Below are 14,541 nucleotides of genomic sequence, written 5' to 3'. Positions count from 1 at the left end.
GCACACTCACACCCATGTCGAAGTCCAGTTATATGTAGACATAAGTAAGACAACAGTGGTGGGACAGATTTGGGTGGTTTGCAGTAGGACAGCAAGGGTGGTACTATAGGTTAATTTTGCCCCAAACGGTTTGCACAAAGTAAGATAGTTACTGAGAAAGCAAATAATTCACAGCTATATTGGCACTGTCCAGTACAAAATTCATAAGGTTGTCAGCAGTGGGATTCATATAAATGCCTAGAAAAATATACCGACTGCCTCTGTTTAAGAGAATGCATATTATGGGGTGAGGTTTAAGAAGGCCAAAAATAAAACACACAAATATCAAATGCAAGGAAAGCTATACTGGGAAATCACCATCTTCTTTCCACTCACTCTTCTGGAATACCTTTGGTACTACTTACTGGAAAAATTATGCCACATTTCCAGAGTGAACTAGACAATGCTTTGCAGAATAGCATTAGAAGAAGTAGATTGAAGAGTACTACCAGAATGCAGCTGATCATCAGCTAGACAGGAGAAAGGCAGAATGAAAATAAAAAATTAAAAAACGAGCAGTGGTGCCACCATGCAAAAGTGACCTGCACACATCTAGTTTCAAAATACTAAGTAAAGATTAAAAGTAATCTGAATATATTATTTAAAAATACACTTGCATCTCCTTGCTGTGACTGTTTCACCAGCAACCGTTGCTATGGGAACGGTGCACAGGAACAAAGCTACAACTGTTGTGAGCACAGCTGATCGCTTACCTGAAAAATGCATGAACTAATTTTGTTTTTAATTTTTTAGCTACAGATTTGCCCACAGTTTCAAATAGACTATCAAAATAGTTACCTTACCATAAATCAGTTTGTGTAATGCAAAACTGGAGAAACACTTTGTTAGAACAAACAGTGAGCGAAGGTAGCAGTCGGGAATGAAAGCTGACGGTATCTGCTTTAGTAAAGCGTTTCTCTTGATTCTGCAGTACACTAGATACGTATGGAATAATTTGTAGTTGATACAAGCTTTATTGCACAAAAAGATAGTTCAGCATCCCAGCGAACCTAACTTTAAATGTTGTAAAGTATAATATTTTACAGAGTAGAGTTGGATGAGAACGAAACTGCAGACACTGTAAAACTTACAAGCAATATGGTCAGAAGTGTAAACCCAAGAAGAATCGGAAAGTAAGACAAAATTAAAACGTAGCTCACACTGGGAACTAAAACAAGATTGGAATTGCGGACCTACAAAACAATTAAAAATGACACTGTGGGTGGGAATGTAAGTGACGTGATTAGTGTGGGTGTTACTTTGGTTAGCTTTAATTCAGACTAATTTTTAAACACTGGGATAGTCACCGACAGGTTACAAGGCTGTTCGCCTCCACATACATCAGGTCAACAAGCACGAACCCCTTGAAATGCTAACTAAAGCTCCAAAGTTTATTAATTGATGTAGTCTGTGTAACTACTTTCTAATATCAGTGCACAAAACGTAGAAAACGTCACTGCTGAGGGCAGCTATTGCTTCTATAACCAACACGCACAACACACCTGCAATTTTAACAGTCTCTGCGTAGACTTTAGCTCATCTGTTATATTCCCTAGCCGGGTGTGTACGTAATACAAGCCCAAGATGTTTAGGCCCAAAGGAGCAGATTCCATCTACTCACTGCCGGTCTAACAGTCGACTGACTCCCTGCATTCACTCATTTACCATTCACCCTCTCATACACCCAAGCAGGTACTTCTGCATTCATACACACACTCTTCATTCACTCCTTTACCATTCACTCTCTCTCATACACACAAGCAGACACTTCTACATTTATACACTCTTTATTCACTCCTGCACCATTCACTCTCTCATACACACATGCAGTCTCTTCTGCATTCACACACACACACACACACACACACACACACACACACACACACACTTCATTCTCTCCGCACGTACTTGGAATCAGGTTAACTTAATGTCAGCTTACCACAAGCAAAATAAGAGCAGGAAGAAGCGGTTGTTGGCCCAGGCAGATGAAAATCAACGAGGACTTCCTGGTATAATCGCCTGTGTCTTGGTCTCTAATAGCGATCAATAAATAGGGGGGGTTCCAGCAGCAGGTAAAATCTGCTAATCTGCAAATATCAGCAAAAATAAAGGAAACACCTGCTGCTGGACCCTCTATTCGGGGAGAACAAAAGCAATTTAGATTTGGGGTGGAGGTGTTATGCAAGTGGTGGCTTGGATTGGAATAATGTGATTGGCTGCCACCACTTGCCTTATCAAACATTTTAAAAGCTGATTTTCTTCGAAAAGTTTAATGTGAGCAGCATGTAAAAACACACTGAATCGTAGGTATATAAGGTAAATAAGTTAGATTACGATTTCAGCATGTTTTACATGCTGCTCACATTACAAATCTATATTGCAATTTGTCACGTCAGGGGAAGGTACTTGGGGGTAACAGCTTGCAATTCCTATCATCTCTCAGCGCACTCAGGTGTAAGCACAGAGGCACTGTGAGACTGTACTCTGAGTTAATGAGTTAAGGCCCATTTATCAACAATCTCTGCTTGTCTGCCTTTATCACCTCCTTTAGCTTCTAGAATTGAGGCTAAGCAGTTTCTTAAAGGCGTCCGTCATATAAGACCTCTCAGGAAGCCTGCCCCTCGTCCCTGTGATCTTAATTTTGTTTTCAAAAAATTGACCCAGGCTCCTTTCGAGTCTCCAGCTTCAGCTTCCTACAGTATTATTCTTGGAAGACTGTACTTTTGTTCACTCTTAACATCTGCCAAACTGGTATCTGAGCTTCAAACCCTTATGGCTTGTCCTTCATTTTTTAGTTTCCCAAAAGGACAGGGTGTTCTTTTGTATGAATCCTTCTTTTATGCCCAAGGCGGTGAATGAGTTGCCCCTTAATCAGTCTGTTCATTTGCCCACTTTTTTCCTTCTCCACAATCTGCCAGTGAGAAGGTGCTGCATATGTTGATGTGCATAGACAGCTCAGCTTTTATTTGGATAAGACTTTTCGCATATCTGATCAGTTCTTTATTTCCTTTCATTCTAGATCCTTAGGTTTGGCTGTTTCCAAGCAAACTATTTCTCCTTGGATTTCTAAAGCAATTTCTTTTTGTTATACCTTCCATGACAAGAGCCTTTCTACTTCTGTCAAGGCTCATTCTGCTAGGGCTGTGGTTTCTTCAGGTGCTTTTTTCAAGTGTTTGGATACTAACACTATTCTTGAGGCAACTGCACACATTTACCAAGCTAGAGTTCGTTTTGATAGGGCCATTCTTCATGGGATCCTGGAGAGCTCTGTTGATCCATCCTCCTCTCTCTGTTCTTCCTGAGCTTTTGCACTCTCCATGTTGTAAAGAATACTGCAACAATGAAGTAGAAGGACATAGTACAGTTGTACAAGGTCTTACCTTAGCTGTAGATGTCACTGTCTTCACTGCTGCACTATTCACTCCCTCCCTCCTGGTTCTTTTCTTTTCTGGATGTACTGGTTACCTCTTTTTTTCTTGGATTGGCTTTCCTACTGGGGTTGTCAGTTCTGAGGATGGTACATCCGGTTGTCACCTTTATACCCCTACACTATACACACTGACTATACATGTGGTGCATAACGTACCTTAAAGCAGCCTAAAGGCTTTGGTATACAGGCTGGACATTGGGCTACCCTTGGCAGGGGATCCCTATTGTAAAGAATACTGCACCAGTGAATAGGACAACCTCTACCATTATGGTAAGATCACAGCTGTACTTTCTGTTAAGACTTTGGCTTCAGAGCTTCAGTTTGTAGAGTCCTTTGAAAGCTAAGTGCCCCATTGGTGCACTTTTTATTCATTGCTGTTTATGCAGAGTGAGCAAAAGGTTCCCAATAAACCTTTATCTAATCCCCAGGGTATCCTTTGTGCAGGTCTGAAAAGTATTTGTATTTGCAAGTGCCCAGAATTTGTACAAAGATTTGCAGTTTTAAGTGTTTTGTTTTAGAGTCCTGGTGGACTGTCATATTTGTGCAGCTTTCACTATGAAAACCCACAGAGGTAGAGAGGCCTCCATGCATTGCTTAATTGGTGCAGAAAAAGCTGGAAGATCTCATGCTTCAGTTGGAGTAACAATCTTTTACATGGGAGGGTCTTTGTATCCTAAGAAAAGCTATAAAAAGGAGCATAAGTATAACTGTTTTTAGGAATAAGAGTACCTCGAAAAGAAAATGTTTAAGGAATGGAAGGCCCAGCCCATGGTGTCAGATAATACCATGGAATTCTAATTCTGTGAGGCAAGGTCCCAGACACCAAGTAACATCTGTTGTAGTTACTGGCTCTATCCAGTCCCTGTGGAAGCAGGTATGTCAGTATCCTCAAGCATCTCCTTCAAAGCCCCTTTCCATGAAGTAGGTTGAAAGGGCACTGTGGTTGCTTTCTCCAAAGCAGCTGCCTTGGATGTTTACATAAACATATTTAGTCTTAATTTAATAATTTGTTAGCATTAATTACTGGGTAGGTTAATGTTACCCATTTTCTGTGAAGGCCCAGGAGAAATCTCCAGTCACAGACACAGTAAAGAAAGTAATATAAGTGAACGGTTTACCTTTACATGTGTGTAATGCACATGAATGAAATACAAAAGTCCGAAAGGACTTTTTCAAGTTTTCGGAAAGCTCGAAAACAGAATGCATCGAATATGCAATGAACGAATGCACAGTAACGTTCGCTCATTGCAGATTTGGCATTTTTGGTGCGAGGTGCACTATACTGGGGATCGGGAAGTGGATCCTTTCCCCACTTGTAGTGTGAACTCTGAGTTAGAATAATAAAGTCAGGGGGTGTGGGGGGGTACAGGGGAGTGCAGCCCCCCCCTGCATTACGCTTTGTCTTTGAATTGAAGTTAGAAAATTAGCGAATCTGGTTTTCGATTTGCTGATTCTCAAACTTCGGTGCAAATCAGAATGACTATTTTCAGCATTCCGGTTCGCACAAAGGGCCATTCGGTAGGTTGATTTTCAACCTTTCAATGGTAAACCGAGTGAACATTATTGTACACAATCTGTGAGAGTTAACATTAATAGTGATAGTTGAATTGAAGTAAAAGTTTTAGCAGTATTTCATAGAAGATGCAGTTTTTGCTATAGCAGTATATTAGTCAGACTCTGGAAAAATATTTGGTTTTGCTGCAACAGTAATGTAGATAACTGGAAAAGCAATTGATCTTTGAGCACATGAGAAGCTATTGTTTAGGGGATGCCTCATACTGACACTTTCTTTGTAGCAGATGGCAAGACATGTTTCTCCAGACAATTATTCTCCATTGCCACATGCTCATTATGCATGAATTTGTTTCTCGCTTGGAATGCACTGTGTCATTGTTGGGTATGCAAAAAAATGTATCAACGCTTTCTTTAGGGATTCATCTCCATCTTTCCTACATCACTTGGCCTGTTACTAAGATTTAGGGTGTGGCAAAGGAAAAGCCTGCGTTGCTAGGTGTTTGTATGTCTGCCATCTTCCATCTTAATGTTACTATGTATCTGTTGAATCTGTGGAGTTCCAGGCATGCTTGCTGTGGAGAGAGCATAATTTTCTCATCTGAGTAATGACAGCTGAAATGGAATGTTATGAAATGTGGACTGCCTGAATAACAAAAAGAATGACTGTTGGTAGAGTATTAAAAGTCTTTCTTCACCTGCAAGAAAAGGCTTGCTACACTGTGCATAAAAGGTAGCTAAGAACACAAACCTGTTAGTCTGTGAAAATAATGAACTGACTAACTAGTCGAAGTAAAAATTGAATATTGCTGTTGTAAGTGACTAGATGCAAGATCCTGCAGGAGAGGGAAAATGCATTTTAATGCATTGTAATCTCTTACTTTGGACATAGAGGGCATTTTGTGGAACACAGACTTGACATGTAATTTAGGGCTAGAAGAAAATAAAAATTAGTATTAACAGCTTGTCATATGGTAGGAAGATTTGTCTTGAGTAGGGCGTGAAAACTGCATACAAAATGCATTTTGAAGTGATCCTTTATAATCTTTCCTAAACCTAGTATGCCAGTGATCATTGGATGTAAATAAACCAATGTCACTTAAAACTTGACAGAGCAGACATTTGATGTTTGATATGGCCGTCTGTACCAAATAATTTGGGTAGCAAGAAGAATGTCTAGGCTCTTGCCTGCTTCCAGCATTTGTTTTGAGGTCCTTCTCTACTTCAGAATTGCATTGTCCTGTAACTTTTCTCTGAATTTGGGGGAAAACACTGCGAAGCAACACTTAGTGGGGAAACGTCATGTCTGTGTATAGCATGCTTCAGCTGGTAGCTAGTGGAGCTTAGCAGTTGAGATGTATAGCTATGGTTTACACAAGGAGGAAATTGCTGGCTGTGTGATCCCAACTGCATCAATTTTTGTAGATCTTACTGCAATGATTGAGCACAGGTAGGTTATGGATCATGAGAGAGTGGGGTCTTAGTGACAAAAAAAGTACATGTGTGGCAAGAGCTCAGTACTGTTGTCTTCTGTGTTTTGTTTAAATGTCTGAGCTAATTCTCTACTCGACTTGAGCTTGCTTCTTCTTGTGTATTATTTGTGTGCGGTGTGGCAGATCTGTAAAGACCATTGTTTAGGACTTTCATATCCTATGGCTGTTTCTACAAGTTCCATATTAAGAATAAATGTTTCTGTACAAATCAGCTGAGTTCAATATCTTCTGTACAGAAAAGTTTTGAACTTTGTATTTTGTGTAGAAAAGTGTTTAGTCTAACCCTTGGTCTGATTACTTGAGAAGCATGTTTTATTTTTGATATATTCTCAATACAGATAGTTTTCCTGCTGAATTTTTTCTAAAGTTGTAATCTTTATTTAATTTTGTGTTTACTTCTCAGGATCTTCCCTGTAAGTGCATTTCTTCTGATGGAATGGTAGAACAAGTTGGTCAGCAAAAGTAGACAAGTATAGTGTAAAAAAAAAGAGAAAAAGTTTTCATGCTGTGTTTTTAATTTTCTCTGTACAGGAATTCTGTGCGCTTGGTTATTCGAAAAGTACAGTATGCACCTGAAAAACCAGGGCCCCAACCAATGGCAGAGACCACCAGACATTTTCTTATGTCTGACCGATCCCTTCATTTGGAAGCTTCATTGGATAAAGAGGTCAGTGTATGGCGGAAAAAGACGTGCCTGTTTTTTGATGGCTCAAACTTGAGACAATTTACCTGGAATACATATTATAATAATCATTGTATGATAGTTTTCAGACTTTATGCCGTTGTTTACCAGAGATGCTTAGATTGAAACTGAGTATTTGTTAATAATCTTTCTAAAATCGGTTAAGTATATTGACAGATGTAATTGCTTTTCATTTCTTTCACAAGATTTTTCTTACAGTGTGCATACAAGATCATAGTGCTTCAATTTCTGTTAAAAAAAATAAATAATATTAGTGGAAGAACATCAGCTTGAAATCTACATACTGACTCAGATTCACTGATGTGAGTCTAATGTTTGGTGGTAGTTCATGGAGGTCATGCTGACGGCAAGAGTTAAATGCAGAGACAGTGGAAGTTTTCCTCATTGACTACAGCTGCTGGTGTCCTCCTCCATCTTTGGTCTGCTTAACACTGTCTAGGTTAGAGTTTTGTAAGAGAAGAGAGCTATGTTCATCCTGGCTTGACCAGCTAGTTTGCTGATAAAAGCAGTTTGTCTGTTTGTGGTGGTGGTCATTGAAAGGCGTATTGTAATTTTCTCATCCTAACAACTGAGTAAAATTTGTTCCCTTAAAGGTTTTAAATTGGTACTCTTTCAGCAGCATTAATTGTGAAAGTGACCATGTTTCATTAATTTATTATATAATTTGCTGTAAAACATTATTTCAGTTGAACAGTTTTTGTTTAACTGCATTGATGTTTTTAACATAAACATTGACAATGTTTATATCATTTAGACATAAACATTACAAGTAACTCTGTGACAGATTTTATAGACAACATTGCTGGTCACAGAGGCGGAGTCTAGATTTCATACAGTTTATTAAAATACTGATGTACACCATACCTCTCGACCTCTTAGAGCAAGAAATCTGGACAAAACCATAGATACAAGAGGGACAAAGGCTCAAAAATAAGGACCATTTTTACATTTTGCTCTTACAAACTTAGAGAGTTGATAGAATAACCGGTTTTGCATTAGCATGAATTTTCTGAAGGCTGTTAAGTCTGAAACTCAAATGTCTGTCATTATTTTTCCTCTAACTGCAGTCTGTAATGATTAACCACTAATTTGCCAGAAAACCATAAGTGTATGAAAAACGGACCCAAAATATGACTCCAAAATCTGGACAGTCTGTGACAATTTGTACAGTTGAGAGGTATGCTGCACACTATTTAATCCTGATTTGTGAACATTGCACCACTGGAGAAGTGACTTCTAAAGCCTGTTTGTAAAACATCATCATCATCTTTTGGCTGTTCCCATTAGGGGTTGCCACAGCGGATCATCTGTTTCCATTTCTTTCTGTCCTCTGCATCTTGCTCTGTCACACCAACCACCTGCATGTCCTCTCTCACCACATCCATAAACCTTATCTTAGGCCTTCCTCTTTTCCTGTTACCTGGTAGCTTCATCCTTAGCATCTTTTTCCCAATATACTCAGCATCCCTCATTCAGCACATGTCCAAACCAACATAATCTTGCTTCTCTGGCTTTGTCTCCAAACCTTCCAACCTGGGTTGACCCTCTAATATACTTATTCCTAATCCTGTCCACCCTCGTCACACCCAGTGCAAATCTTAACATCTTTAAACTCTGCCACATCCAGCTCCAACTCCTGCCTTTTCGTCAGTGCCACTGTCTCCAACCCATATAACATAGCTGGTCTCACTACCCTGTTGTAGACCTTTCCTTTCACTCTTACTGGTACTCGTCTGTCACAAATCACTCCTGACACTCTTCTCTATCCACTCCATCCTGCCTGTACTCTCTTCTTCACCTCTCTTTCACACTCACCATTACTCTGAACTATTGATCCCAGGTATTTAAACTCATGCACCTTCGCTATCTCTACTCCTTGCATCCTCACCACTTCTCTATCCTCCCTCTCATTCACACACATAATAATATTCTGTCTTAGTCCTGCTGACCTTCATTCCTCTTCTCTCTAGAGCATATCTCCATCTCTCCAGGGTCTCCTCCACCTGTTCCCTACTTTCACTACAGATGACAATGTCATCTGCAAGCATCATAGTCCACGGGGACTCCTGTCTGATCTGGTCTGTCAACCTGTCCATCACCATTACAAATAAGAAAGGGCTCAGAGCTGATCTTTGATGTAATCCCACCTCCACCTTAAACGCATCCGTCACTCCCACCACAGACCTCACTGCTGTCACACTACCCTCATACATATCCTGTACTACTCTTACATACTTTGACACTCCCGACTTCCTCATACAATACCACAACTCCTCTCTAGGCACCCTGTCATATGCTTTCTCTAAGTCTACAAAAACACAATGCAACTCCTTCTGACCTTCTCTGTACTTCTCCAGCGACACTCTCAGAGCAAACATTGCATCTGTAGTGCTCTTTCCCAGCATGAAACCATACTGCTGATCACTAATCATCATGTCCCTTCTTAACCTAGCTTCCACTACTCTTTCCCATAACTTCATGCTGTGACTGATCACTTTAATCATTCTGTAGTTACTACAGTTCTGCCCATCACCCTTATTCTTAAAATTTGGTACCAAAACACTTTTTCCATTCCTCAGGCATCCTCTCACTTTCCAAAATTTCATTAAACAATCTGGTTAAAAACTCCACTGTCATTTCACCTAAACACCTCCATGCTTCCACAGGTATGTCATCTGGACCATCAGCCTTTCCATTCTTCATCCTCTTCATAGCTATCCTTACTTCCTCCTTGCTAATCCATTGCACTTCATGATTCACTATCCCCACATCATCCAACCTTCTCTCCCTCTCATTCTCTTCATTCATCAACCCCTCAAAGTACTCTTTCCATCTGCTCAACACACTCTCCTCGCTTGTAAGTATGTCTCCCTCATTATCCTTTATCACCTTTACCTGCTGCATATCTTTCCTAGCTCGGTCCCTCTGTCTAGCCAATCGGTACAGGTCCTTTTCTCCCTCCTTAGTGTCCAACCTTTCATGCATCTCTTCATATGTCTTTTCCTTAGCCTTCGCCACCGCTCTCTTTGCCAAGCACCTCATCTCCTTATACTCCTGTCTACTTTCTTCATCTCTCTGACAATCCCACTTCTTCTTTGCCAACCTGTTTCTTTGTATACTCTCCTGTACTTCCTCATTTCACCACCATGTCTCCTTGTTGTCCTTCCTCTGTCCAGATGTCATACCAAGCACCTTTCTGGCCATCTCCCTTACTAGCTCTGCTGTAGTTACCCAGCTATTTGGTAACTCTTCACTGCCACCCAATGCCTGTCTTAACTCTTCCCTTAGCTCCACCTCACAATTACCCTTTTTCAATTTCCACCATTTGATCCTTGGTGCTGCCCTCACACTCCTCCTCCTCTTCTTGATCACCAACGTCGTCTTACAAGCCACCATCCTGTGCTGCCTAACTACACTTTCCTTGGTCACCACTTTACAGTCTCCATTCTCCTTCAAACTGGCCCTCCTACATAAGATATAGTCCACCTGTGTGCATCTTCCTCCACTGTTGTATGTCACCCTATGCTCCTCCCTCTTGTTAAAATACATATTCACCACAGCCATGTCCATCCTTTTCGACAAATCCACTACCATCTGACCTTCTGCGTTCCTTTGTTTAACACCATACCTGCCCATCACTTCCTCATCCCCTCTTTTCCCTTCGCCAACATGCCCATTGAAATCTGCTCCAATCACCACTCTCTCACCCTTGGGTACAGTCATCACAACTTCATCCAACTCGCTCCAAAATTTTTCTTTCTCGTCCATCGCACACCTAACTTGTGGGAGCATATGCACGAACAACATTAGTCATTACACCATCAATTTCCAGCTTCATAAACATAACTCTATCCAAAACTTTGTTCACCTCCAAAACACTCTTAGCATACTGTCCCTTCAGAATAACTCCTATGCCATTTCTTTTCCCATCCACACCATGATAAAACAATTTGAACCCACCTCCGATACACCTAACCTTACTCCCCTTCCATCTGGTCTCTTGCACACACAATATACCAACCTTCCTTCTGCCCATCATATCGGCTAGCTCTCTCCCCATACCAGTCATACTGCCAACATTCAAAGTTCCAACCCTTACTACCACAGTCTTAGCTTTTCCTCTCTTCCTGCATTCGGCCATGCCTTCCACCTCCTCTCCTGTTTGTAAAACAGATGTTACAAAAACACCTTTATCATATTTCATTTAATAACTTGTCTTTTTTTAACTCACTTGTTTAATGCATTTGTGTGTAATAACCTTTTATACAAAGTAGAAGATAAGATCGTTACTTTGTCAGGTGCCCTGCCTCCAAAACACACACACACGCACACACACGCACACACACTTCCATTTGGTAGGAGAAATGGAGCAGGAGATCCTGCTTTACTGGGAAGCAAGCAGTCTGCATTTGTGTCTGCCTTGTGTGAATAGCCAAATGTAGGGGAATAGACATAGCTGAGACAAAGAATGAAATGCAGCTTAGTGACCTGTTTGTCAGGTAACTGTTTACTTGTGTGTGTTATGCTCTGTTCATCTAGTTTGCTGCAGGACAGAACATTAAAACAAAATGGCAATATTAAATTAGACTCCCCAACTACATCCTGGTAAAACCATGTGCAGATTTTAAATGGATGCCCATAGGCAATCACAAATCAGCAGAAGCACTGAAGAATTTACAGTGCTGTAAACTGCCTGCAGTGTTTTCATCCAAGTATGGTTCTTACCTTGGTTTTAACTACCTTGCAACAATATCTTGTAGCAAAGAATGGCTTATGGTTCTTGAAATGACCATATGTGACATGGCAAACCAAAGGAATTTAAATCATTGTGCATTGCTGCACTCACATCCGTTTCTGTTTTCAGTCTGATGTGCTTTACAGCTGAAAATACACCAAAAAAGCAAAGGAGTCAAGTAATAGGATGATTTTTTTTTTTGTGAATAATAATGTATTTTATAGATGTTACATTGTGATCTTATTTTTGTTTGTAGGGGTGATGTTTTTCTGTTTGATAAGTTCATGGAAGATCTGAATGGTAACATACATGGGTTGAAATTTACTGCACAGAGTTCTCAAAATAATATATCATTTTTGGATGTAGAATTTTATATAGGAAAGAATAATTTGGTTCAACATAAATCCTTTAGGAAACCAACTGCGGTTAACAACTTTTTGCATGAAAGCAGTATGCATCCTCCCCATCTAATTAAGGCTCTACCGGAAGGGGAATTTATGAGAATTTTAAGGAATACTTCGGACCCGGATTTGTGGGATGAAGCTTGTGATGAAATTTTCACTAGACTTTCATCCAGAGGGTATAAGAGGGCTGTACTTTATGGTATTAAGAATAGGTTATGTGGAGCTAAAGTTTTAAGATGGGGTGGTTATAATCATCATAGTCAGCCATCTGTTACATCTGTACAGGAAGATATATTTTTTGTATCTAGATATTCTGATTTTTCAGTGGTTGTGGAAAATATTCTTAGGGATCTGTGGCATGTTGTTTGTGATGACATACATTTTGGACATTTGTTCCCTAAGCGTATTATTTTTTCATATGGTAGGTATAATAATTTGAAAGAATTATTGAATAGAAAATTGGAATATTCGACTGACATTAATGTTGGCATGCGAAGTTGTGGTCGCTGTTTGGTTTGTTATAAGGTTAAGAATTTGCATGGAATGAAAATAAATGGTAAAAGGTATATAGCTTTTGAGAAATTTGATTATTTGTTATCTTGGGTCATATATATTTTGGGGAGTGATTGTACTATACCCCTATGGTACATTAGACAAACCACCAGGAAGGTTAAGGTCCACATTCTGGAGCATTTGGGGGATATTAGGAGGGGTAATATGGGCAGTCCTGTGGCCTCTCATTTTGCTAACATGCATAATGGCAATACAGATGGGTTTTCTTATAGTGTATTGGCCAGACCACCAGGTAGTTTTAAGACTGAATTAAGTAGGTTAGAACATAAAATTATTTTAGGGTATCATACTCTATACCCTAGGGGAATGAATTTAGATAGTGGCATCATAGTATGAGTGTAGCATTTTGCTAAGCACTTTGGTTCTATTTAAATTTTGAACTAATTTTGAACTAATTTCTATGTTATAAATATACTTTCATACAGTTCAGCAATTTTGTATTTAACAAATGCACACAGTTAATACTTTTTGTATTTAATGAATGTATATAATTAATATTTATTGGTTTGTAAAAGTGTATGTTGATTGTGTGCACTAGGATAGTTGGAATTGTAAGGATTAATGATGTAATGACTTAATGATGAACTAATTGATGTGTGTATAAAATAGGAAGTATCTGTATGGTTATTTGCCGAGGTACCAGGACAGATGTATTAAATGGAAAATCTTTTTCATCCTATTACTTGACTCCTTTGCTTTTTTGGTGTATTTTTAGCTGTTAGTGTTGGAGTTTATGTTTTTGTCATGATGTGCTTTACACGCAGTCTGCAAAGTAAAATCTGTGGTCCCAGTCAAACAGTAGACCCATGTACTCTTAAAGCTGCTCTGCATTTTCCCCTTGACTAGAGTATCTGAAGTAACTGACACCAGACTAAGGTGGAATAGATGACTGATGGATGACCTGATTTGGGTGGAAAGGATAAATCTGAAGTAGTTAACTTCATTTGTGCATCAACCTATGGGTTATCGGATCCATATCGGATCTGAGCCGGCAGTTTCCAACAGCTAAGATCTGAGCTCCAAACTCCTCCCCCTTACCCATAACTCCCTGCCATCCCTACCTGACCTCAGATCTAGTTTGCCGCTGTTACTTACTAGCAGCTTGATCTCGCGCTTCGAGTTGGTTTTCTGTAAGAAAAATCTTTCTTGTCAAATAGTTAAAAGTTTTTGAGCGAGTTGTGTCATGTTACCTATCCGTAGTAGTTTAGAGTAATTGTTAGCCTTCCCTCCCCCGTTTCTTGTCAGCGTTAAGGTGTGTGTTTTTAGCTGGGATGTCTGAGGTCGCCAAAACTTTCTTTTCCAAGTGTACAGTGTGTGGCCATAAGCTTTCCCCGTTTGATGGCCACACTCGGTGCGTGATATGCCTTGGGGTTGAACACCTGTCTTCTGGCTGCTCTATTTGTGCAGCGTTCAATGCCAGGGCTATCAGGGACCGGAGGTCAAAGCTGATTCTGGCAGGACTCCTGCCCCCGGACTCGGCTCCATCCTCTGGTCCCTCCGTGGCTCCTGCCTCAGCTGCGGCAGCGCCGATGGATGCTTCCCTTCCTCTGGCCGAGGCTCAGCCTCCCACCTTGGGCCAAGAGGATAGGGAAGCCAGGATGGAGAAGCGCCGGGAAAAACACAAGCGGCGGGCCGAGGCCTCCGCTTCGGCC

At 40.3% G+C, this 14,541-nt stretch overlaps 1 protein-coding gene across 1 annotated transcript in view; it reads left to right on the top strand.

Annotated features, from left to right (window-relative positions):
- Window positions 1–14,541, top strand: part of ARRB2 (arrestin beta 2) — a 530,032-nt gene that overhangs the window by 348,901 nt on the left and 166,590 nt on the right. The window contains exon 7 of the mRNA XM_044076297.1: window positions 7,006–7,141. Coding sequence (XP_043932232.1) covers window positions 7,006–7,141 — 136 coding nt within the window. The remainder of the gene's footprint in view (window positions 1–7,005; window positions 7,142–14,541) is intronic.

Source organism: Protopterus annectens, chromosome 7.part0, assembly GCF_019279795.1.
Source record: "Protopterus annectens isolate FY-2018-M chromosome 7.part0, PAN1.0, whole genome shotgun sequence".
NCBI lineage: Eukaryota > Metazoa > Chordata > Ceratodontiformes > Protopteridae > Protopterus > Protopterus annectens.
This window is presented reverse-complemented; position numbering and strand designations above follow the sequence as displayed.